The following is a 27,507-nucleotide window of genomic DNA, read 5'->3' on the forward strand; positions in this document are numbered from 1 at the left end:
TTAACCTCTGTGCGTCCTGGACGAACTGTAATTCCCATAATGGCAGGGACTGTGTTGAATCCTTCCATCGTATCTCCCTCAGCTTAGTTAACTGTGGACTGACTCTCCTGGAAAAGGTCCTCTAGTCGAATAGCTCAGTAATTTTAGGCAAGACCACCCCTAAACTACTCTAGAAAGAGAAGATTTTCATTTTTCAAACACTTCAGATCAGTGGTTCTCAGATGAGAACCCAACAGCAGAGACAGCGTTTTTCCTCTCTATCCACAGTGCCCAGCACAGAACACTTCTACTCATCTAAGCTCCTCAAGTTGTATCTTTACCCTATTTCCTATTGACTTATCCCTCGGAGAGGAAGGAAAAAAGTTGACGCTGTCAATAAAAATTCTTCACATCCTCAGATAAAGCTACTAAGTCTTCCTGTAGCCTTTTCTCATTGAGGTTAAATGAGAGGCACTGCCTGTCTGTCCATCTGACGGCCTATGCATAGCTCACCTGCTGGAGCCCTTCAGTGATAGAAGTTACCGGAGCCATTCCACAGGTCAGGGACGAGAGCATGTACCCATCTGAGCCAATGGAACTGTTAAAATTCCCTTGCTAAAACAGAAGGAAGAGAAAAGAGAGAGGCAATGTAGTAACACGTAAAGGGAGCAACTCAACACGTCAGAAACAATGAAGTGTGTCCGTTCACGTGAGTTGGGATAAGAGGTTGACAAAGCACATACCGCAGCTCATAAATGACCGTGGCCTTGACAGATGGGCTACACCGGCTAGACGGGTGGTTCTCAAAATGTGGCTCCACGGACCCTGGGGGTCCTGAGGCTCTTTCGGGGAGTCCATGAGGACAAAACAATTGTCATAATAATACTAACACATTAATTGCCTCTTACACCGAGTGACATTTGCACCGATGGGCAAAACTGCTGGCTCATTAGCATGAACCACAAGTGGTCGTCTCTCCTCTGCCATACACACTTGCAGTAATAAATACACAAAGAAAACAGAAATTTAAAAAAGTCTTTAAAACATTTAAAAATGTCAGTTTTGCTTTTAAAACACCCTTGATAAAGCAGTAAAATTAATCATTTTATTAAATCTCAGCTCTTAAGGGCATTCTTCTTATAAATAAAAATTTTTGTGTGTGTGTGATTTTTTTGTGATAAAAAGAGGAGAACGCACCCAGTGCTTCTTTCTGCCGTGCAAAAAGGGGGACGGCTGCCCGGAAGAAGGGCCCCCGTGACACTGCCGCTTTTTTCACAGAACACCATTTTTACGTGAAAGAACCAGGGACAGACAATCTACGGTCTTTCAGACTTGGGTATTTGGAAGACATTTTGTGGAAAATGAATAAAATGAGCCTGTCGTTTCAAGGAAAATTGGCAGCTTTTGGGGTCAATGTTAAAATCTGAGATTTTAAGGCAAAATTAAGATTTGTGAAAACTTGTATCTGCCATCATGAGGCTGTCAGCTTCCCAAAATGTAAAGACTTTTACGATAAGATCAGCAGTGATAGAATGAATGTAACTTTTTTGATAACTCAGTGAACCCATATTTTCCAAATGACTAATGCATAATGTTACAAAATCATGAATGGGTACAAACATTCAAAGTGCAAAGACCAATGGATTTTAATGTAACAGAAAACAAAAAGTTCATTGATGTCATTTCCAATTCCACATCGCAACTAACCTTTCAAAAAGTACTATTCATTGACTTTGGGTTTCATATCAAAAAAGAATGTTCACCGTTCTCTGAAAATTGTATGAAATAGAATTTCATAGGAAATTTCTATGAAATATTCCTCCCTTTTCTAATACATATCTGTGTAAGGCCAGATGCTCTTCATATCCTTCATTCAAAACAACATATTACAACAGACTGAACGCAGAAGCACCTGGAGGAACCCAGTCATCTTCTACGAACACAGACAGCAGAGAGACAGCTGAGATGGAAAACAGCGCCACTCTTCTCACGCAAGTTCAGTTTTGAAAAATAATTTTCGTTGGAAAAACGCTACGTAAAAATGTAACGGGTTTATTATTGTTATTTTTAATGAATTAATAAGTATTTTTTAATTACACAGTTTCAATTTCTAACATGGCAAAATATCAATAAATATATAGTCAATGTAAAGAAAAGTTCTCCGGGGTTGTCATCAATTTAGAGTCTAAAGGGTCAAGAGACAAACAAGTTTGAAAACCACCAGAGTGGGGCCAACCCGGTGGCACACCGGCTAAGTTCGCACATTCCACTTTGGCGGCCTGGGTTCTGCTGGTTCAGATCCCAGGCATGGACATGGCACCACTTGGCAAGCCATGCTGTGGTAGGCGTCCCACGTATAAAGTAGAGGAAGATGGGCATGGATGTTAGCTCAGGGCCAGTCTTCCTCAGCAAAAAGAGGAGGATTGGCAGCAGATGTTAGCTCAGGGCTAATCTTCCTCAAAAAAAAAAAAAAAGAAAAGAAAAAAGAAAACCACCAGACTACATGAATCATGCCAAAATATGGACAGCTACTTCAGATGATTAAAAACACAGACCGCGTTTGCTTTGATTTGTTATAGGCAGGAAAAACAAAGTTGGCCCAATCACGTGGTGGCATCTTTCTGTGCCTTTGAACACAATCAGGGTAAAGTTCTTCCCGTGTCTGTATATATTTGAATAGAGTTCGACATTTCTTGTATTCTGCTCAGTTCGGCCTCATGCAACCATCTGCACGTTCCTTTGAGGCTGCTGCACAGCATGCTGACACTTCTCATTCTGATGGTCCCCCAAATTTCCTAAATTCAATGTGGGCCTAAGGTCTACAGACATCCCTCATAAATGTGTATCTTTCTGCATGGGGGTTAATGAGAATGTTGTCAAAAAGCTTGTGGCACATATGTTGTTCTACAAAATAGCACACGGTTTCTAAAGATTCTATTTTTGACTCCAAATAAACTCCGCAGCCTGGAAGCACAGGAGGCTAGGCTGACGGATGATGGCCTAGTCTAGTTGCACTTTCTTATTAGTGAACATCTGGGAAAATGATACTGGGAAGCAGGGAAGAGAAAGAAAAAATTCCTTAATCAACGAGTCTGGCAATAAGGTACCAAAAATAATCTAAAACTGAAAATACTGTGGGAAAGAAGAGGCAAGATGCCACATACAGCAGACAGTGTCTACCGTTCACACATCATAGAGAAGTCTCATTTTCTTTTAAAGAACCGAAGTTCCCAGACATCCTTGCTAATCAATCTGTTCCTAAGGTTAAGGTGCTAATTAGTTTCCAGGAGCCTACTAATTAACATGGAATCAATAAAGTATCTAAGGGAAGAGAAGTAGAGTCCAATATTAGATATGATGAATCTAGCTGACGAAAAAATACAATCATTTATATTTTGAAATAAGCCCTGGGACAAATAAATATCTTTTCAGAAGTAACTATAAGTACTACAACTATTAAATAATTATCAATACTACAACTATTAATAAAGAAAAGGAAGATTGCACTTACTATGGCATCTTTAACAATTTGTTTGGCCACTTGCTCTGGTTTGCAAACAGATGTGGTCTCTGAAATGAGCCGAGTCTCCAAAGGCTGAAGGTGGGAGAAATGGACATAGCAACATCATGACTGCCCATCAAACTGACAAATACTCCTTACAGCCCCTCTCCTCCAATTTATAAATAATTCCAGTTTTCTACTTTTGGGCAGATTTCTACTTTTAGAATTAGACCCACCTGGATTCTATATCAGTTCTACCCAGATACTGTATAAAATTCAGCCCAGTAGCCAGAGCAAGACAAGGAGGCCCTCACTGCTCTCTGCAGGATACGTGTGGTCTGGGCTCCAGTGAGGACCAGCAAAGCTAGAATGAGAACACATCACTGGGACAAGACCAGAAACACCCCCTTTGCATTCTCACTGCTGGCCAGACACTTGACCGATGGCGTTTACACAAAGCCTAGACTGTGTGTTCTGAGCAAGTTTGCTCCTAGGACCAGCATCTCCATTCTCATCATACTCCCAGGCCAGCAGAGGACTTAATCCCCAACCCAGCCCCTGTTCAACAACGGCAGCTGTTTCTTAAGGATCTCCAGAGGAGGCAACAAGGAGACTGAAAGAGAAAACACCGAGTGGCCCCTGGCGTGGCTGTGTGCTCGTCACTGGGCTGGCACCTCAGAGCCCCAAATCTCAGCCTTGTGTTCTTCAAAGGTCATTAAAGGTCCATCTCAATTGTCACTTAGCTTAAAAGGCCTCTCCTGATTTCTTCACTGGCAGTAATTTCTCTCTTACCTTTCAATGTTTCTGCTTTAATATATCTATACCTACTTGCATATTTGCATTTTACCTCCTAAGTTTCTTGTGGGCAGGGTCTTTTTTCATTTATTTGTGAATCTTCTTTGTGGTGACGTGCACATACGTGCTCAAAAATTCTTTAAAAGGGAATTTCAATTAGAAGTTTGAAAACTAAAGTCTTAAACTGCGTGAAACTAAATTTTATTTACCACGTAGGCTTGAAAAAATTAAATAAAAACCAGAAGAGCATTTTCTTAAAATAGAAAAGCACATCACTTCATAAAAGTCAAGTATTTCTTGATGAACCTGAATTAAGAGAAAGGCCCTTTTAAAGGTGCCACCATTCATTCTCCCAGACCACCAGCCAACGCAACCAGATGTGGTCAGACAGGCATTAGATTTAAAAGCACTATGGCGCCCTCTAAAGGGCTCAAAGACCAAGGTAGAATTTTATTTACCCAGAGAAGTCTGCCCAACACTTTAGGGGAGGAAAAACAACCCAACTTAACGTCAAAATCAAATCTTCACAGGGAAATCACCACCCTTTGTCAGCTCTGGCTTCAAACTAAAGGACTGCTTACCAAACGTTGCAAATCTGCTTAGCAGATCCGTGCTTATTCTAAGACAGGGCATTTGGCTTAAATTTACTTCTTTGAAATAGCAGTAATTTTAAGAGACAGAGCCAAAGAAAAATGAATAGGGAAAAAAGCTTCTAAATCATAAACATCTTTTTGCAAATATACTGGCTATGGAGCCTAAGTGCCAATTTTTATGCTGGGGGGATTCACACCTACCAAGCATCACCATGAAAGAGAAGAAACCCAATCAATGCCAGTTCAAGGGGATACGTTCTGATTGATGCCTTTCTTCTCCACTTTATTCCTGTGCAGAGAGAGGGCCTACTATGCATCAAGGATAAGAGGAGGTTCTTTTGAACCAAGTGCAAAGCTTGCATTCAGCTCAGGATGACTGACAGTCACTGTACGTAATGTAGATATCCAGTAATGATAAGCACTATGGAGAAAAACAAAACCAGGGGAGAGGATGGTGATGTCCCAGGAGTGACATTTGAGATACAGAGGGGCCGGGACATCCTCTCCGAGGTGATGTCTGTACAGAGATGGAAAGAATCAAAGAAGGAAGCCATTCAAACATCCGGAGAGAGAGGACAGTGAGAGCAAAGCCCGCAGGTGGGAACAGGCCAGGCGAGCTCAAGGAACAGACAGGGCTCTGGAGTCACTGAGGGCAAGAAGGGAAGGAAGAGCTGTGGGCAGGTGGCTGAGGTCTAAGCAGTGTGGAACCTAATAAGCCTTAAGCCTTTGGGTTCTATTCAAGGCATGATGGGAGCCCCTAGAGCCACACTCCCCAATACATAAGCCAATACCAACACGCGCTATTTAATTCTAACTTCAAATTAGTTAAAATTAGATAAAACTCAAAATTCAGTGTATCAGTTGCACCAGCCACATTTCAGGTGTTCAACAACAACGTGTGACTACCATATTGGAGAGTGCAGACAGAGAATATTTCCATCATTCTAGAACATTCTATTGGACTGTGCTGCACAAGAGGTTTTTGGTCTTTCGGGGTTGTTTTGTTTTTGTTTTTTGGCTTTTTTTGCACAAGAGGGGTTTGAACAGGTGGGTGACAAGACCTGACTAACGCTTTAAAAGAATCAACTAGCAACTCTACGAAGAACAGACCCAAGGGAGGTAAGAACAGAAGCAGGCAGACCAGTTCCAAGACTATTAGAGCAGTTCAGGCAAAATATCAGTAGCTATCACTACTAGGATGGTAGCGATTTTGCAGGTAAAAAAAAAGGTCCAGTTCAGGATATATTCTAAGAGTGAAGCCAAAAGGATGTGCAGATCAACTGGACGAGTGGTTTGAGAAGACGAATCATGGCCGGCTTCGCAGTTTGCAGCCTGAGCAGCCGGGTCAGTGGTGGGCACCAAGTAATGAGACGAAAAATAATGAGGGGGAATAAGAGGGAATCAAAAGTCCTGTTTGCGAGGGGCTGGCCCCGTGGCCGAGTGGTTAAGTTCGCGCGCTCCGCTGCAGGCGGCCAGTGTTTCGTTGGTTCGAATCCTGGGCGCGGACATGGCACTGCTCATCAAACCACGCTGAGGCAGCGTCCCACATGCCACAACTAGAAGGATCCACAACTAAAATATACAACTATGTACCGGGGGGCTTTGCGGGAAAAAAAAGGAAAAATAAAATCTTTAAAAAAAAAAAAGTCCTGTTTGCGAAATGTTCAGTCTGAGGTACCCATTAGACTTCCACGTGGAGACAAAGGATTCGGCAACCAGGTCTTTAAGTTTAGGGGACAGACTATTATTTTTAAAAATATCATCTCGTTACTTAAAAATACAGGTCAGGGGCCGGTCCAGGGGCACAGTGGTTGTGTTCACGCGCTCTGCTTTGGCAGCCTGGTGTTCACAGGTTCGGATCCCGAGTCCAGACCTACATACCACTCATCAAGTCATGCTGTGACATCATCCCACATACAAAATAGAGGAAGACTGGCACAGCTGTGAGCTCAAGCAAAAACAGGAAGATTGGCAACAGATATTAGCTCAGGGCCAGTCTTTCTCACACACACACAAAAGTACAGGCTGTACCCTCCATCATAAAGAAAACATCTTATTAACTAAATAAGGTTTTGAAGATTATTAGCAAAAATCGTGGCCTTTGAAAATACGGCTGCATTCTCCAAAATTCCAAATGAAAGTTCCAGAAAGTTCAGAGGCCTCTAGCTAGCACATAAATTGAAAGGTGCTCAATTTTCTGATGGATGAAAACACCTGCGGGCTGAAGGGTGGAAAGACAGAGAATCAGAAGAGGGGTTTGCAACGTTAAATTCTCGACATGGGACTCAGAGAGGAGTACTTACCTTTGTTTTGTTTTCTTCGGCGAACCCAGGGGTGTCTGTGTCTGGCGGGTAGGCAACTGTGACGTAGACGTTATACGGCTTCACCTACATTTTAGAAACAACAGTTGCCCCTTCAGTAAACAACATGCAATTCCGCATCCTCTCTCACCAGCCCACACTGGCTGCCAGACAAACGTCGTAAACACCGTCCTGATTTTCTCCAAAGGTGCCAACACCAACGCGGAGATTCTGCAAGAGGAGAACTATCAAGAACTGAGTCAGGAAACTCAGTTCCTGCATGCAGATCACTTAGAAACAAAGCCAAAAAGCTCACCCCAACCTCTCCTCCAGAAAACAGCTGGCCCTAAGGTATGGAGAGCTACCTCCTGAGCTTCTCCCACTCCCCTGACCAGGCAGAGGCCCTGGGGCTGCCCACGAGGAAAGCTTCAGTGCTAAAAGGAGTCTACTTGTTCTCCCCGCCCATAGACACTACGTTCAAGGCAATGGGATAGCTCTGCTCGTCCACCAGTGGACCGCAAATCTGTTCTTTACGGTTACTGCTGAAACTCTCGTACATTGATTTCACCCACAAAACATGTTGAGTACGTTGATTTCACCCACAAAACATGTTGAGATCCTTCAAATCCCTTCCCCTATGTACCTTCTTGTGCCACCTCAGACCCAGGTCTGGAACTGCCCAACCCCTGAGAAGTTTGCTTGCTCAGGAACTCTGTGCAACCAGCCCCTGCCCGTTAGGGAGTCCCTTCCTCCTCCACAGAACCAGCCAAGAGGATTCCGGGGTGGAACCCCCAAGTCAGAGCAGCCAAGCACCTCCCCTGCACAACCTCAATCCTTACTTATAGACAGAAACTCTTTCCCAGCTTCTCTCTACGGCTCCCTCACCCTATCTGGAACTCCAGCGGGCTCCTCTGATGTGTAAAAACTGGTTCTTCGGCTTGTTTACCTCACCTCCAGGCCTCCACACTTAACTTCTCCACTCATAAACACACCCCCAACAATTCCAGAAGATTCCCTTGCTAGTCAGCCAGGACACACCCTTCCCAAAGAGCCTGCCCTGAAGCAGCCCTGCTCCACACTCGTCTTGCTCTGACTCTCAGTGACTCTAACAGTCGTGGTTCACACCATCAAAACCTCTTTGCCATGACCTTTTTTGGCTCTTGGCTCACTGTTTAGCCCCATGAAAACACCTAGGGGAGCTGGAAGTGGACAGGCAGCCGGTGCTAACACAGGCCACTGTGTCTCTTAAGGAGGCTGAAAAGCAACAATACTACTTCCTCATGCAACAGCCTCTGACAGTCTCCCAGCGTCCCTTCTTATCCTGCTGCCCTTTTCCTCCCTGGTTCCCTCTGTGAAGCACAGTTCTGAAGGCTGTGGGAGGAGCTGTAAGGGTCGGGAGAAGCATGCGGGCAGAGGATGCTGCTCCACCAGCCTGGAGAGTGCAACAGCAAAGGGCAACGTCTCTGTTGGTTCGGTTCCAGTGCGTGAGAGAGCTCATTCACTCAGCACTGACAGGGCGTGCAGCTTCAAGGCCCAGCTATGCTCGGAAATAGCTCTGGATTTGAGCCAGGCAGTGAGGTCGATGAGCAAGCAATTTCTCTTCCACTTGTTTTTGAGATAGTGACTTTAAAAGCTGTCTCCCACGGCCTAGCCCTCTGTTGTGCACAGACAGGAGAAAAACATCACCCAAAAAGCCAGTCGGTGGTAATTAGACAGCCCATCAAAAGCCTGAAGCTGACTGCTCAGACGTGCTTGCTTCTGTGCTGCTCCTCTGGCCCTCTCCCCCGCAGTAAGGAAGGACTGTGGTATGTAAGTTAATGTAAGTCAGTATTTCAAAGGAGTGTTCCGCAAACTCAAGGTTGTGGATGAGCTTCCAAATGGTTAAACAGCTTCAGAACAGCTTTCTCCTGGGGTGGAAGCACAGACTGTTGGGAGAAACCAGTCCAATCCTGTTCTGGGTGCTGGTATCCTCTCTACAATCATGGAGCCAAATGATTCTCTCAACCTGTGCTTGTATACCTCCAGTGGTTAGAAACCTAACCATTTTATTTATTCATCCAACGAATACTTAGTGAATTACTACCATGTGCCAGTATTGTTCTAAGAATGAAGCATATAGATGTGAACAAAACAGAATCCCTGCCCTCATGGAGCTTACAGCCTCCTGAAACTCTTGGTCAAAGGATTTGCTAAAATCTAAATACACTAAACTATAACTATGCCTTCCTTCAATCCCATAACCCCAGCAGAAATGGAATGAAGTTATTTTGGCCTCACTTGTTCTTGCTAAGACAGTGCTGATGCCCAGAGATCACCACTTTTTCTATGGATTTATAAGCCAGGACTTCACTGACTGATTCCCCTGCTTCCCTAACCACGGTCTGCTTCTCTTCGTCCCTGTTGATTGACCACTCTCTGTCCTCCGGCTCTGCCCCACCCCCATCCTATTTTCATTTTCTCCCTTCTGCCTGGACTCGGTCTCAATCAGAAAGACAACCACTTGATCAAGAACTGATTTACAGTCATGTGTCGCTTAACAACCAGGATACACTCTGAGAAATGCGTTGTTAGCTGATTTCATCATTGTACAAACTTCATGGAGTGTACTTAAGGGGAACAAAATATGCCACCCCAAAATGTATCTCTTTAACATAAAGATTATCTTAGGCTGATTAAAGACACAAAAGACTCAGAAAGTTTTCTTTTACCTGCCCCTTAAGTGCCTAAAAGAACTCAGATAAAAAAAACCTGTCTCAGGAAGCAAGCTATCACCTTAGGATAAGATGAACTATGTGGGAGGGAGAAACTAGAAAACCCTGTTCGTTGGCTCCCCTCTGTGTTCTTCTGTTTCTGTGTGTCCAAACAAACACTTGTTTTCCAAACTTTTGCTCCTTGTCACCTACCTGTGAATTACCTGCCTTCCCTTTGAAGTCCCTAACTCTCCCCACCCCCAATATTTTCTTTTGTCTTCAGCTGAGGATGGTATTTAAGGTGGTGGCTTTGGCCATTTTGGAGAGTAACCTGGTCTTCCTGGGTTTCTCCCACGTATACATGTTACTAAACTTTTGCTTGTTTTTTCTCCTGTTAATCTGTCTCATGTCAATTTAATTTTTAGACCAGCCAGAAGAACTTAGAAGAGTAGAAGAAAATTTCTTCCTCCCCTACAGTATTTACACAAACCTACTATACACCTAGGCTCTATGGTACTATCTTATGGCACCACTGTCATGTACTCGGGCTGTTGTCGTCTGAAATGTCATTATGCATTGCATGACTGTGTTATCAAAATAATTCCACCTAAAATGTGTTGTTCCTAATTCTATCCAAACAAAGATGCGGGGGCTGGAGAGAGGATCAGAGTTGTTGAGATGAAGCTCCAGAATTTCAGATTCAGCTTACTTTTAGACCATGGTGGGAAAAGACGGAGTTAGAGGGTGGAGCGTGATCAGGACAAGAGAAGTAGAAAGGGAGACACCTAGCTCTCTTTTACTTGGTCTCTGTTACCACATCTTTGGCTGTAACCGACCTCAGAAGTCTGCTTGCCAAAAAGATTTACTTTTAAAATCTTTAAATGATGTATTTGTGCCTAAAGAACTGAGCAAAAAAAAAAAAAAAAAGGAAAAAAAATGCAACAAAGCATTCTTTCAAAATTATTCACTGTACATAAAACGCCTCTAGGGTCCTACTTTAGTTTGGGGATGAAGCGGGGTGGACAGGAAGACTTAAGAGTTAATTAGATCAAAAAGGATTATCAAAAGCGCTTAGAGCCTGAGCAATTCTATAAGGTCTGTTGCATTCACAGAAAACACAACCACCTTGGCAAAACAGACTGAATTAATTATCCAGTTTCAAAAACACACCACAAGTTTGTAGTGAAATGATTGTTTTGATGCAAGTTCTACTAAGAACAAACTAGATTTTGATTATTGAATTTATTTCCTCCAAAACCTATTTTTCATGGTAGATGTTCACTTTATTTTTTGTTTACATGAGGACATTTTCAATGAAGTCCAAATGTGGATAGAAGTCACGCAGACTGGCAAGTCCAGGCCAGCTTCTTGCAGTGTGAGAATCACACTTGTCACAAGGATGCTTCAGGGACTCTGTCTGTACCAGCAAGTCATGTTCTTTTCCTTCTTCTTTATTAACATCTCTGTTCTACCTGAAGTGAAACCAGGCCACCCAGCGTGTACACTTTGCCCTAAATTAGTGAATCCTGAAGTAGCTCTGAAAGACGAGACTTAGCAAAAAAAAAACCCTAATGAGCAGATTTTTCATTACATAAAAACACCCCTTCACCTACTAAGGCCAAAGCGAAGAGCTGAGGCAACTAGCCGGGCAAATCAGGCAGCTTCTGACCGGAATTACAGATGCACCTTGTGCTGCAGAAGAGAGGCCGACAGGGAGCCAAAAGGCCTGGGCTTGGTTACAATTTCTGTCCCAAAGTAATAACGTGGCTTTCAGGAACTCAGTGAACTTACTGAACATTCAGTTTTCTTATCTACAAAATGGCATAACAACATCTGCCTCACATATTTCAAAAAACTGTTATAAAAATAAAATGGTTATTCACAAAGGGATTTTCCAAAGTAAAAATTGCAAAAGAAATACCGATATTCTGGTTTGAAATTTCACAGCCGTATGTGCCCTACTAGCTAAATATATTATAACGACCTATTATTGATTAAGAGTATGAAACAAGTTGATGAAAATGAAATTTGCGGCTGGTTCCTTCGGGTTGAGAATGGCACAGTCTATCAGTCCCTAAGTGGCCCGTTGGGATTGTGTCACTAACCAGGTAACTCACCTGTACTGCAATGCTCGACCAAGATCTAGGCAGCATGGCACTGTCACACACCATGGAGGGCTCTTCTGGGGATTTTCTAAAGCAGGGGTCAGCAAACTATGGCCTGTAGCACAAATCTGGCCCTCCACTTGTTTTTACAAATAAAGTTTTATTGGAACACAACCATACCCATTCCTTTATGTATCGCACATGGCTGCCTTCCTGCTATTACAGGAGACTTGAGGAGTTACGACAGACACCATCTAGTCCTCAAAGGATAAAATATTTACTATCTGGCCCTTTACAGAAAAAATTCTGCCAATCTCTGATGTAAATAATTAAATAGGATCCCCAAATCACACTTTTACTATAAGCAGGTTGGCCACAATGAATTCTCTTCTAGGTTTTTAACATCATGATGTAGTGTTGTATTTCAGTATATATTACAACAGAAAGAATTTTACCTTGCCTTTTTCAGTATGTGATTTTGGGTAGATATGCGTGATGCTAAGCATCCCCATGTGACAACAATGCAGAAGTCTACTTCACAAGGCTGAGTAAGGTTGTCACATCAGGACAAGCACGTATTGTGATGCTCATCCTAACCACACCCTTCTTCCACAAAATGTTCTATTAACTGTGAAAATAAAAAGCATTCACTTTCATCAATACTTCTTTAAGATATTAAAAAATATGTATTAGGAGAGCCAATTTTTTTAGTCAAACCCTCTCAGCGCACAGATAAGGAAACTGAGACCAAGTTAAACGATTTGGCTAAAAACTGAGAGCTAGACAGTCGCTATTTAAGTTTTTCCCTCAAACACATGCTAATTTTATTATTCAGTCATAAAGGCCAGATTTTTTTGTTAAACAAATATCTCTACAAAATAAAATATCTGGTTAACCTCACACAGCATTAGACCAACAATACTATGAAGATAGTAGTAGTACTTTGTGTGTTAAATTAAGCAAGCAAAAACCTCACAACCATTTTGCCTCTAAAGGTAAACTGCAAATTTCAGGGGTTGAGCCAATTCTCTTTCACTGACGTCAGATCTCTAAATCTAATTTAATACCAGAACACATGTAAAGAAGCTATAACCTAAAGAGGAACATGCACTGCTGAACTGAGAGGAAGAAATAAAAACAATACAGCATTCACCTCCATCTGCAAAGCTTCAGCCAGTCCCCTGATGGCGAACTTGGACGAAGAGTAGGCCGTGAAACCGAACAACCCCAGCTGGCCCGCCTGGGAGGACACAAAGACAATCCTGCCCACACGGCGCTCCTTCATGGTGGTGATCACCGCTCGGCTGGGGTACACGCTGCCCAGGTAGTTGACGCTCATGAGTCTCTGCAGGGAACAAAGAGGCCGCGAGGGGTGAGCAAGGTCAAAGCCCCAAAGCTATGCTCCACGGGAATCCTGTCTGCTTCCCAGACCTGAGTTCTTCAATGGATGCCCAGTGACTAGGAGTCACTGGATCTGTTGAATGAATGAATGATTCAATGATCTTGAAAATGAGCCACGATGCTCAGGATCTACCCTTTGAAGCCTGTTTCAATCTAGTCTCGCATTCTCACAATGACAGCAGTTGTGTCTTTGCTGAAAACTTGTCAAAGTTAGTTTTTTCCTTATAAAAAGTACACTTCATATTGTGGGTAATACTTTCTGAGAGGCAGCGTTAGGAAAGAGTTTCCAAATATTTCCAGTCCTTTTGGTCTCAGCTACAGACAGATTTACACGGAGACTAGGGCAGTGGTTAACAGCACGGATGGTGGTTTGAAGCCTTGGCTCTACCATTTACTACCTATTTGATGATGAACAAGAAAGTCAGACGCTCTGCCCATTCCCTCAGAGAAAACAGGGCTAATATTGTACTGTCTCATCGGGCTGCTGCAGGCACTGGGGAGGGCACACAGATAAGTGCCAGGGCAGCCCCAACCCACAGTAAGGACTCAATAAATGTTATGACTTATTACATTATGACGGGTAAGAGCTTACAAAGGTACCAGTATATTTTCCCCTCATCCTGGGAACTCAAAAACCTTACATTTTAACTTGAAAATCTAAGAAAACTTGCATTAAAATATTTCTATATTAAAAGTCTTATAAAAATATTAGCTCTATTACCATGTAAAACCAAACACTTCACTGGGGAACTCTGAGTCAGTCATGAAATGGTAACTCAATAGAATGTTACATAACTTTTAGAAATGAAGACCAGAAACATCAGAAGCTACAGGGGGAAATAGTTATGCTACAAATTTAAAAAAAGCAGAGAGCAAACTATATTTGCACTGTGACTGTAACTATTTCAAACGTTAAATAAAAGTACACGTGCACAAAAACAAAGGAAATAGAGAAAATTGTGACTGTGTTATGATTCCATTTTTCCCCAAAATGCCTTTTAACATCATTATATTATTTTGATGATAAAAATGCTCTAAAAAAAGTATTTGAAAAAAGATATCATACTGAACCCATATGTTTACCTCAGCTTCCTTCAGAGACCCCACTGAATCTCAGCAAAGAGATTTCCTCTGGCAACAATCCACAAGGACAAAGAAAATAGGAAAGAAAATAACAGCAAAAACATTTTGGAAGTTGAAGAACAGAATGATGAGTGATAACTAACATAGCTGAAAGCTGAATGCTAAGCAAGGAGCAGAGAGGCTAAAAAGCAGAATTGCACCACAGAACCCCCCAAAAACTCAAGCAGCACCAAGCACTGCCGGGGGCAGGAGGGTGGGAATAGGGCTGAAAGAGAGGAGTATTGACCAAGAGTCTATTTAAAAACAGTCAGACAAATCTACAATTATAATCAGAGATTACAGTCCCCTTCTTTCAATAGTTGATAGAACAAGTGGACACAAAATCAGTAAGGATAAAGAAGACTTGAACAATGTTATCAGCCAACGGACCTAATCAACACTGAAAAAACACTCCACTCCAAAGAGAAGAATGCACCTTCTTCTCAAGTGCACATAGAACAGCGACAAGACAGACCATAAACTGGGCCACAAAACAAGTCTCAATAAATTTAAAAGGATTCGAGTCACATAAAGTATGTTGGCTGACAACAATGGAATTAAATTGGAAATCAATGAGAGAAAGATTTCTGGAAAATCCCCCAAATATTTGGAAACTAAATAATACACTATCTATTCTAAATAACCCAAGGGTCAAAGCAGACATGAAAAGGGAAATGATAAGATATTTTTAACTGAATGAATGTAAAAACACAACATATCAAAATTAGTGGAATGCTGTTAAAGCAGTACTAAGGTGGAAATCTGTAGCACTAACATCTGTATTAGAAAAGGAAAAAGGCCTCAAATTGATGACCTTAGCTTTGACCCAAACAAACTATAAAAAGAAGAGCAAAATACCAGAAAAGTAAGCAGAAGAAAGGAAACAATAAAAATAAGAGAAGAAATAAACGAAATAGAAAACAGAAAAACAATAGAAAAATCATGAAACCAAAAGCTGGTTATTGAGAAGATCAATAAAACTGATAAGCTTCTAGTTATACTGATCAGGAAAGAAAGAGGATGCAAATTATCAATATCAAGAACAAGCGAGGTGACATCACTACAGACTCTATGAATATTAAAATGAGAAAAAGGGAATATGATGAATAACTTTGTGCCAATAAATTCAATGACTGAGATAAAATAGAGAAATTCCTTGAAAGACACAAGCTACCAAAGGTCACTCAAATAGAAACAGATGAGAGGATATGGATGTAGCCCTAGTTCTATTACAGAAATTAAATTAAGGTTAGGAACTGTCCCATAAAGAAAATCTCAGGCTTCACTAGTGAATTCTACAAAAGATGGAAGAATAATACTAACTCTACACAAATTCTTCCAGAAAACTGAAGAGGGAATACTCCCCTACTCATGCTATGAAGCCAGCATTACCCTTAGATGAAAACCAGAAAATAACATTAAAAGAAAAGAAAATGACAACTAATATGCCTCAAGAACACAGAGAGGATAACAGATCATAACCAAGTAGAGTTAATCCCAGGAATGCAAGGTTGGTTTAACGTTTGGAAATCAATCAATATAATTCACATATTAACGAAATAAAAAAGAACTCTATGATCATCCCAGTAGACGCAGAAAAAGCATCTGACAAAATTCACATTCATTCCTTATAAAAACTCTCGACAAACTGGGAATAGCAGGGAACTTTCTCAACTTGATAAAGGGCATCTACCAAAAAGACAAAAAAGCAAAACTACAGCTAACATCACACTTTATGGTAAAAGACTGAATGCTTTCTCCTAAAGATCAGGAACAAGACAAGAATGTCTGCTCTCACTCGTTCTATTCAACACTGTCCTGGAAGTTCCAGTCAGCAAAATAAGGGAATCCAGATGGGAATGAAAGAAGTAAAACTGTTGCAGATGACATGATCTTGGCTGTAGAAAATCCACTGAGCACTAGAATTAATAATTGAGTTTAGCCACATTGCAAGATCAATACACAAAAATCAATTGTATTTCTCTGTATTATCAGTGAACACTCAGAAATTGAAATGAAAAAATACCATTACACTAGCATCAAAAACATGAAATACTGGAGTGAGGTCAGCATCATGGCAGAGTGAACTTGCCTGGGACTCTCTCCCCTCCAACAACCAACCAAAAGGGACATCTATACTCCAACAGAGGACATCCTAACACAACACAAAAATGTTGGAGAGACACATAGCCACATGACGGAGGGCAGGGAGGCTGGAGCCCCTCCCCCAACCCAGGAGCTGGAACATGCTAAGAGAGAACTTCACACTCTCCCAGAAAGACTGTGATGTGCAGCTGCAGAAGGATCCATGAGGGAAGGAATGGGGGAGGAGACGTGTGTTCAGGAAAACATTAAGGACCACCAAGGACCCTTGCAGCCTAGAGGTAAGCCCTCTAATGGAGGGAAAGCTTTCCTGGGGGTGACCTCATCAAGCCAACACCCCAGGAGACCAGAGAGTGACAGCGAGAAAGCCCGGAGAGCACGCAGGAGAAAGCGCCCCTCCCCTCACCCGCCTCAAGCTGCTCCAGCACCTGGGATCTGGGCTGAAGGCGGAGGGCTCAGACTATGCGGCTCTCGAACACCACCCAGTGGTTACAGGTGGTAACTGCAACCAAATAATAGAATGCAAAAAACCTGACCCACCTCCTCTAACAACGTGAGACACTAGATCAAATCTCCAGACCAGAGAGAAAACAACAAGTGCCCAGAATTCAGTCTAACCACAAACTCACAACACAAGATGGAATAAGATATGAGAAAAACAACTTAGGAGGGGAGGAGAAAAGGGACTGAATTGGTTTAGACTAAGGAAATAAGACGCCATCAGAAAATGAACTATCTTATACACAAGATTCTGAATACAAACCTCATGATAACCACTACACAAAAAAGCAGAACAGAGACACAAAGAATAAATAAGGAGAAAACAGAGAAACATATCATAAAAACTACATAATTCAAGGGGTAGACCAAAACACACAAGACGAGAAACAAAGGAAATGCAGGAAAACCAGAAAATGAGTGATATAATGACAGCATTAAGCTCTCACACATCAATAATCACCATAAATGTAAATGGATTGAATTCTCCAATAAAAAGACACAGAATGGCGAGATGGATTACAGAATAAGACCCAATAATATGCTGCCTCCAGGAAACACATCTCAGCTCCAATGTCAAACACAGGCTCAGAGTGAAGGGGTGGAAGACAATACTCCAAGCTAATGGCAAACAAAAGAAAGCAGGTGTTGCAATACTTATATCAGACAAACTAGATTTCAAGATAAGACAGGTAAAAAGAGACAAAGAGGGGCAGTGTATAATGCTCAAAGGGACATTGCATCAAGAAGAAATAACACTTATAAACATCTATGCACCCAACACAGGAGCACCAAAGTTCATAAAGCAACTATTAACAAACCTAAAGGAAGATATCAATAATAACACAATAATAGTAGGGGAACTCAACACTCCACTCACATCAATGGAGAGATCATCCAGACAGAAAATCAACAAGGAAATCTTGGAATTAAATGAAAAGCTAGACCAGTTGGACTCAATAGACATATATAGAACACTCCATCCAAAAATAGCAGAATACACATTCTTCTCAAGTGCACATGGAACATTCTCAAGGATAGACCATATGTTGGGAAACAAGGCAAGCCTCTATAAATTGAAGAAAATAGAAATAATAACAATCATCTTTTCCAATCATAATGCTATAAAGCTAGAAATTAATTACAAGTAAAAAGCTCAGAAAGGGACAAAGATGTGGAAACTAAACAACATGCTATTGAACAAGCAATGGATCATTAAAGAAATTAAAGGAGAAATAAAAAAATATCTGGAGACAAATGAAAATGATAACATACCATATCGACTCATATGGGATGCAGCAAAAGCCATATTAAGAGGGAAATTCATCACAATACAGGCACAGCTTAACAAACAAGAAAAATCCCAAATAAGCAATCTCAAATTACACCTTACTGAATTAGAAAAAGAATAAACAAAGCCCAAAGTCAGCAGAAGGAGAGAAATAATAAAAATCAGAGCAGAAATAAATGCTATTGAAACAAAAAAAGGCAGTAGAAAGGACCAATGAAACAAAGAACTGGTTCTTTGAGAAGATAAATAAAATTGACAAATTCCTAGCCAGACTTACAAAGAAAAGAAGAGAGAAAGCTCAGATAATCAAAATTAGAAATGAAAGAGGAGAAATAGTAACAGACACCACAGAAATAAACAGATTATAAGAGAATAGTACAAAAAACTACACGAAAACAAAATGAATAATCTAGAGGAAATGGATAAATTCTTAGACTCTTACAACCTCCCAAAGCTGAATCAAGAAGAAACAGACAATCTGAACAGACATATCACAAGGAAAGAGATTGAAACAGCAATCAAAAGCATCCCAAAGAATAAAAGCCTAGGACCAGATGGCTTCCCTGGGGAATTCTACCAAACTTTCAGAGAGGATTTAATACCTATCCTTCTCAAGCTATTCCAAAAAATTAGGGAAGATGGAACACTTCCTAACACATTCTACAAGGCCAACATCACTCTGATACCAAAGCCTGACGAAAACAACACAAAAAAGGAAAACTATAGGCCAATATCGCTGATGAACACAGATGCAAAAATCCTCAACAAAATTTTGGCAACCCGAATTCAGCAATACATCAAAAGGATCATACATCATGATCAGGTGGGATTCATACCAGGGACACAGGGATGGTTCAACATCCGTAAATCAATCAACGTGATTCACCACATTAACAAATTGAGGAATAAAAACCACATGATCATCTCAATAGATTCACAGAAAGCATTTGACAAGATCCAACAGCATTTATGATAAAAACTCTTAACAACATGGGGATAGAAGGAAACTACCTCAACATAATAAAGGCCATATACGACAAACCCATAGCGAACATCATACTCAATGGACAAAAACTGAACACCATCCCCCTGAGAACAGGAACAAGACAAGGATGCCCTCTATCACTACCCCTATTCAACATGGTACTGGAGGTTTTGGCCAGAGCAATTAGGCAAGAGAAAGGAATAAAAGGAATCCAAATAGGGAGTAAAGAAGTGAAATTCTTGCTGTTTGCAGATGACATGATCTTATATAGAGAAAACCCCAAAGAAGCCATCAGAAAACTAACAGAAATAATTAACAACTACAGTAAAGTTGCAGGGTACAAAATCAACTTACAAAAATCAGTTGCTTTTCTATACTCCAATAATGAAATTACAGAAAGAGAACTCAAGAATACAATTCCATTTATAATCGCAACTAAAAGAATAAAGTACCTAGGAACAAATTTAACTAAGGAGGTGAAGGATTTATACAATGAAAACTATACGACATTCCTAAAGAAATTGATAATGACATAAAGAGATGGAACGAGATTCCACGCACATGGACTGGAAGAATAAACACAGTTAAAATGTCCACACTACCCAAAGCAATCTACAGATTCAGTGTAATCCCAATCAGAATCCCAATGACATTCTTCATGGAAATAGAACAAAGAATCCCAAAAGTCACTTGGGGCAACCAAAGACCCTGAATTGCTAAGGCAATCCTGAGAAAAAAGAACAAAGCTGGAGGTATCACAGTCCCTGACTTTAGAATGTACTACAAAGCCATAGTGATCAAAATGGCATGGTACTGGTACAGAAACAGGCACACAGATCAATGGGACAGAACTGAAAGCCTAGAAATAAAACCACACATCTACAGACAGAGGTGTAGACAAAGGTGCCAAGAACATACAACGGAGAAAAAATAGTCTCTTCAATAAATAGTGTTGGGAAAACTGGACAGCCACACACAAAAGAATGATGGTAGATCATTATCTCACGCCATAGACAAAAATAAACTCAAAATGGATCAAAGACTTGAAGATAAGTACTGAAAGCATAAAACTCCTTGAAGATAATACAGGTAGTACACTCTGTGACATCAAACTAAAAAGAATCCTTTCAAATTTACCATGTCTTCTTAGACAAGGGAAACAAAAGAAAAAATAAACACGTGGGACTTCATCAGACTAAAGAGCCTCTGCAAGGCAAAAGAAACTAGAATCAAAACAAAGAGACAACCCACCAATTTGGAGAAAATACTTGCAAATCATATAGCTGACAAGGGGTTAATCTCCATAATAAATAAGGAACTCACACAACTGAACAACAAAAAAACAAACAACTCAATCAAAATATGGGCAGAGGATATGAACATTTCTCCAAAGAAGATATACAGATGGCCAATAAACACATGAAAAGATGCTCATCATCACTGATCATCAGGGAAATGCAAATCAAAACTACACTGAGATACCACCTCACACCTGTTAAAATGGCTATAATCACTAAGACAAGAAATAACAAATGCTGGAGAGGATGTGGAGAAAAGGGAACCCTCACACACTGCTGGTGGGAATGCAAACTGGTGCAGCCACCATGGAAAACAGTATGGAGATTCCTCAAAAAACTAAAAATAGAACTACCATATGACCCAGTTATCCCACTACTGGGTATCTGCCCAAACAACTTGAAATCAACAATCCAAAGTAACATATGTACCCCTATGTTCATAGCAGCACTATTCACAATAGCCAAGACATGGAAACAATGCAAGTGCCCACCGACTGATGACTGGATAAAGAAGATGTGGTATATATATACAATGGAATACTACTCAGCCATAAAAAAAAGACAAATTCATCCCATTTGCAACAACACGGAAGGACCTGGAGGGTATTATGCTAAGCGAAATAAGCCAGACTGAGAAAGACAAACACCAGATGATTTCACTCATATGTGGAATATAAACAAACACATGGACAAAGAAAACAGTTCAGGGGCCGGCCGGTGGCACAGCAGTTAAGTGTGCACATTCTGCTTTGGTGGCCAGGGGTTCGCCGGTTTGGATTTCAGGTGTGGACATGGCACTGCTTGGCAAGCCATGCTGTGGTAGGGATCCCACATATAAGATAGAGGAAGATGGGCACAGATGTTAGCTCAGGGCCAGTCTTCCTCAGCAAAAAGAGGAGGATTGGCAGCAGATGTCAGCTCAGGCCTAATCTTCCTCAAAAGAAAAAGAAAAGAAAACAGTTCAGTGGTTACTAGAGGAAGAGGGTGGGGGGTTGGGCACAGGGCGTGAAGGGGAGCACTTACATGGTGACAGTTAAGAAATATGTACAACTGAAATCTCACATTGACGTAAACTATTATGAACTCAGTTAAAGTAAAAAAAAATAAAATATAAAAAAAATTGATGAAAAAAATATATATGAAACACTGAAAACCACTGTGCAAGACCCACAGACTGAAAAGTACAAAACGTTGCTCAGAGAAATGAAAGAAAACCTAAATAAACGGAGATAGATACTATGTTCACGGGTTAGAAGACAATATTGTTACGATGTCAGTTCTCCCCAAAGCCGTCTAGAGTCAATGTGATCCCAATCAAAAATTAAAAATAACTCTCACTAATATCCACAAGCAGATAAAACAAGATACAGCTCCAAGAAGCCAGAAAGAAACCCATTAAAAAGGAAAATGAAGAGAAGGATGTTGGAGCTCCCCGGGACCACCTGCAGTTTCGGTGGTTCACCAGGAGCCCTCCCATGAGTCCGCACATAGTTGTATCATGACAAAGATTTATGACAGTGAAAGGACACAAAGAAAATCAGCAAGAGCAAAAGATACCCAGGTCAACGTCCAGAGGAAACGGGGTAGAAGTTTCCATGAGTCCTCTCCCCGTGATGTCACAGAGGACGTGCTTAAACTCCCCAGCAATGAGTTGTGATAACACACACAAAGTATTGTGTTCAGGCAAGGTATGTGCATGCGAACCTCAATAAAATTAAAACTAAAAACACCCAATCAAACACAAAAAGTAACTGAGATTGAATTCATTTTAAATAAAAAGCAACCCGTCTTCAGAAAATGCATCAAATGTGGTAACATGTGTCCTAACAGGGCTCATCAACAATAAGCCCATTCCTGGACTTGACTAGAACAATGCAAGTGACCGACACTGAGAAGAGAGAGAGCAAAGAGGCAAATAATGGCCTTGGAAGGTGATCCTCCCCAGAGTCTGGTGGCCTCCTCCCTCCATCCAGGGCAGCCAGGGGAAGAGGGGCCCTTCCATAGAGGGTCACAAACAGATAGTGTGAGCCCACAACAAATAATTCCTGGAATGAGGCCTTGTCACTGGAATAGAGGCAGCAGGTTTGGGGTTAACGGTTCTGTTTTTAGAAGGCCAGTTCTCACTGGGACTGTGATTAGGCCGCTTCCAAAATCTCCTATCCCCTCCCTCCCCTGTTCCCATTTCTGCCCCCTGCCCCACGGTTACCCATGACTGCACCTCCCCCTCACTTCCCAACATCACCATCTCTTGCCTTGACTATCCCAACAGCTCCTAACAGTCTCCCTGACCCAGCAGGCAGAAAGAGCCTTTAAAAATAGAACTGCAGAGCATGTTACTCCCTAGCCTAGCTTAAACCCCTTCAAAGCTTTTGGACTAAAATCTAAACTGCTCATGGTGACCTTCAAGGCCCCAGCAGATCTGGCCGATGCCCCACTCTGCCATCGCTCGGGAAGCTCCCACCACACAGGCCTCCGAGTCTGTTCCTTGAGTTTGCCAAGCTCTTCCCACCTCGGGGCCCTTGCACTACTGGCTCTTCCACCTGGGGTCTCTTCCTTGGTGTCCTTGCACCCATCCTTCAGGTCTCAGACCCCTGAGGCTGCACCTCCTTCCACACTACCTCACAGAGTCCCCCTGCCCCACTTCCCCTCTGTCACAGCTCCCTGTGTTTCTACCCGACAGCACTTCATCCAGTCTGAAATCACACTGCCAATCGGCCTGCTCCTGCATGGAGCAAGACTTTATTTTCTTGCTCATCATGGCACCCCCAGGACCCAGAACAACACTCGTCTCACTAGAAGCTTTCTCGAGTATTTGTGGGTTGAATGAATAAATGAGGAAAGACATTAGCATTTACTATGCAGCTACCATGGGCTGAGCATTATGCATACATCATGATGCTGAACCCTCATAGCTCCGGGAGCTGCATATCAGTTTACAGAGATTGAAGCTGCGGTCGGAAGAAAAGCTGAGGCCAGAAGCAGAAAGAGTTAGCCTGAGATCACATAGCTGGTAAACGGTTAGACTTGAAACCTTCAGAGCTAAGATTTAAAACTGGTTTAGTCTGATGCCAAAGTCCACCTTTTTCTCTACTGTACCCTGCAGCTGGGAAGAGAGCAACAAACAGTCTATGTGGTGGGCACGGGTGTGGAAAGGATGCTGGCAGTGATGGAAAAGAAAGAAGTTCTGACTGTCTTTTTTCAAATGAAAGAAAGAAAAAGAGAGAGAAGGAAGGAAGGAAATAGCGTGAATGGGAGAATGAAGGTTGAGAGTAAAGCAAGTTTTTAAAAAAGATTACAACTGTGCATTTTTTATATTTCAACATGCTTCACATTCTCTATGTAACTTTGACTTCTTCCTTTGTCTCACCTGCTTCGCATCTCCTTGTCATTGATACCTACACACATTTACCTGGTGTTATACGCTTAGTTTCTTCTATTCCTGCTCACAAATCCACAAAACATTCCCTCAGTTCTCCTTGTCCTTGCATCAGACACAACTGTAAACAAGCCCTACGCCCTCTGCCTGCTAACAGACACGGCCACTTCCCAAGGTGCTAGCTTTGCTGCTGTGCATTTATTTACAACAACCATGCAACTACTCATACCTCCATCCTCTCTTTGCTCTTCACTTTCAGTCAAGGTGAGTCTGCTGATTCTCCCTCCATATCAGCTTTCACACACACTCTCTCTCTCACACACACACACACCCCCCACTCCTCTTTTGCTGGCCACCTCCAATGTCTTTCACCTCATCATTTCATGCCTAGATGGCTAGTACAACTATTTCCCCCAACTGATTCTTTACACAGCTGTTGAAATAATCTTCAAAATCTCCCTCTCATTTCTTACAGATAAAGGTACACAGGTCAAGACAACTCTCTTTTATGCCTAGTTGATCGAGGAGGCTTAAGACACTCGAGTCCCAGGTAAGGCACCACCCTGCTTGTACCTACATCTGGACTCCCCCAACATGACTTTAAATCCCACAGTCTACCAGAAGCAAGACATCTAAACTACTGCTCTAGCAGAGGTCTTTTCTATGAAAGGGGAATGCAATCTAATCTTGCAGAGGAGAACATTCAAAACCCATTACGACAATGAAGGCTCAACAGACCATTAAGAAAAAGACGGTTGATGCAATGCCAACTTACAAAATGTTTTGCACTTAAGAAAGATTTCACATCTGATGTCCATTTCTTTAGGGCTGAAACAAATTACTAAGAGAGGTTCCATGGCAAACTTGTTTAAAAATATAAACATAAACATGAGGCCTTATCTTTTTATCTTGACTTGAGAACTCTAAAGACCCTGGTCTTCAACTTTTTTGGGTTTTCATTGTTAAGAATGCTGACACTTGACATGAAAATCCAGCATCTCTTGGCTTACAAAGAGCCCTCTTGAAGATATTACCTCAGTGGATTGTCATAGGAACCTGTGTCAGACCGGAGGTTTCATTCCCATTTTACAGCTGGAGAAACCATGGTTCTTGTCTAAACTCTTAAGGTTGGATGGCCACTGGGACCAAAACCTTGTCCAGCCTTCCTCTAGTCTTCTAAAGCTTCCATTAAAGCCGAGTGCATTTCATCTATTTCATTTGTAAAACCTCTACCCACGGCCTTGTTCTACTTTTAGTAGATGGGCTACCCCAATAAGGAAAAAATTCTCACTTACTTCAAAAGTACTAACTTCAAGATCTTCAAATTTTCCTGAAAGGGACATTCCTGCACAGTTTACAAGCATGTCCACGGGGCCCAGTTTCTCCTGTGCCTGAAAAAGTTTATTAGAACAGGCATTAAGAAAGACAAAAGAAGAATCACTTAATAGCAAATGAAAGCCAATAAATACCATCTATGAAACGATTAAACCTAGAGGGGAGATTCACCAATTCTAAGCTACACACCCAAAACGGAAAGAACCAATTGCAAGGCAAGTGAATTAAGTCCAATTAGCCCAACCTCTTACTTGTTTTATGACATTCTCTACTTGGCTGTAGTCTTGAGACACGTCGACAGATATACAAAGTACCACCTGTTAGAGAGAGAAAAGTACGATCAAAGCTACGCTGGTGTCTGAAACTATTTTTAAAGGATTTTTTTTTAAAAGGCAATTCTTTCCAGTAGATAAGGAGCCCAATTTTGGATGTACAGATGGCAGTGTTTGAAATCTGTTGACAATGCAATTAGTAGAGCCTAATTTTCTTGGCAGTTTTCACAGAAAACTCTTTCGAGAAAACTCAAAAGAATGTTTTAAGAAATGCTGGTCAAAGGGTACCGCCTTTCAGGTATAAGATGAACAAGTTCTGAGGATTTAACGCGCAGGATGGTGACTGTTGTTATTAACACTGTATTGTATGCTTGAAATTTGCTAAGGGAGTAGATTTTAAGCACTCTCACCACACATACAAGAAAATGATAGCTATGGGAGGTGATCTGATTTACAATTTGATGGTGGTAATCATTCCACAGCGTAAACATATTAAATCATTACGTTGAACACCTTAAATATCTATAATTTTTATTTGTTACTTATTCCTCAATAAAGCTGGAAATAGAAAAAAGATGCATAAAAAGGCTCCTCTTGAAATGCCACTAATCTAGAGTGACAGAAAGCAGGTGAGAGATCACCCACAGCCAGGACTGGAGGGAGGAATGGAGCACAAGGGGCAGAGGGAAACTCCGGGGGATGGAAATGGTCAGTATCCGCATGGTGGTGGGCTCACACGTGTCTACGGCTGTCAAAAGCCATTGAACTGTACTCTTCAAATGCGGTGGTTTACTGTACGTAAGTTATATCTCGAGTTGTTAAAAAGAATACATAAATTACATAACATAAATTGGACATAAATTATATCTCAAGTTGTTAATATTGTGAGTTGTTAAAAGAATAAAAATAAATCTAATAACTGTTTACAAAATACTCCCTGTGGAGCAGCATCAGAGCCATGACTGCCCTATTGGGATCCTGCATCAGCAGGTGGAACAGAGATAAGCCAACAACACCCACTCCCAGAGCCACCTGAGCTCAGGCCCCTGCTTGGAGGCTAAACCAGGCGACATTATCTTACAAGGCCAAGGGTCCATCAGGGCCTGTGGGAACTGAGCTGGGAATCAAGTCACATTTGGTTCACTCTGAGGTTTGCTTAAGATCCCTGACTCTGGTTGACTGACCACTCACAGATTCTCTAGACAAGGGGTCACCAAGCTGAGCCCCAGAGTCCACCAAGTACAAACTCAGCCATGCACAGGGGCTTGCAGCACAGAGGGATGGAGGCAAGGGCTCAGCCTGTGCTTTCCATGGAAAACAATTCTGAAGGGAGGGAGGGAGGGAGGGAGGAAAGGAGGAAGGGAGGAAGATAGGGAGATAGGGAGGGAGGGAGGGAGGGAGATAGGGAGGGAGGGAGGGAGGGAGGCAGGGAGAGAGGAAGAAGGGAAGGGAAGAAGGGAAGGAGGGAAGAAGGGAGGGAGGGAGGAAGGAAAGGAGGAAAGAAGGGAGGGAGGGAGGGAGGGAAGAAGGGAGGGGGGGTGAGGGAGGGAGGGAGGGAGAAAAGGGGAAAAAGCACATATTTTGGTGCTTACTTTGATAGAAACTTATGAAATAGAAGTTAACACAATAGGGACAAATAATGAGTTATTGTATTAATTTTCCTCTTAAGGTAATGCTTTCAAAGCAGAGCTTAGGCCTCTGACATAGGAATGTTCCATGTTCCACTGGGGGTCACTGAGAGAAGTAGAAAGGTATTCTCGATTTCTCAAGTCTTTCCATGAATTCTTCCCTGTTGTGTCTGGCTGCCGAGCTGAGGGGCAGACAGAACGTGCGTGTACAGGAGGGCACACACCCACATCAAC

General features: G+C 41.8%; 1 protein-coding gene across 1 annotated transcript in view; it reads right to left on the reverse strand.

Annotated features, from left to right (window-relative positions):
- KDSR (3-ketodihydrosphingosine reductase) overlaps window positions 1-27,507 on the reverse strand; it is a 44,889-nt gene that overhangs the window by 7,290 nt on the left and 10,092 nt on the right. The window contains exons 4-9 of the mRNA XM_070630286.1: window positions 25,625-25,690; window positions 25,334-25,429; window positions 13,118-13,309; window positions 7,173-7,256; window positions 3,491-3,574; window positions 493-594 (exon numbers count right to left, since the gene is read on the reverse strand). Of these exons, the coding sequence (XP_070486387.1) occupies window positions 493-594; window positions 3,491-3,574; window positions 7,173-7,256; window positions 13,118-13,309; window positions 25,334-25,429; window positions 25,625-25,690 (624 nt within the window). The remainder of the gene's footprint in view (window positions 1-492; window positions 595-3,490; window positions 3,575-7,172; window positions 7,257-13,117; window positions 13,310-25,333; window positions 25,430-25,624; window positions 25,691-27,507) is intronic.

This window comes from Equus przewalskii, chromosome 7 (genome assembly GCF_037783145.1).
Source record: "Equus przewalskii isolate Varuska chromosome 7, EquPr2, whole genome shotgun sequence".
In the NCBI taxonomy this organism is placed as follows: Eukaryota; Metazoa; Chordata; class Mammalia; order Perissodactyla; family Equidae; genus Equus; species Equus przewalskii.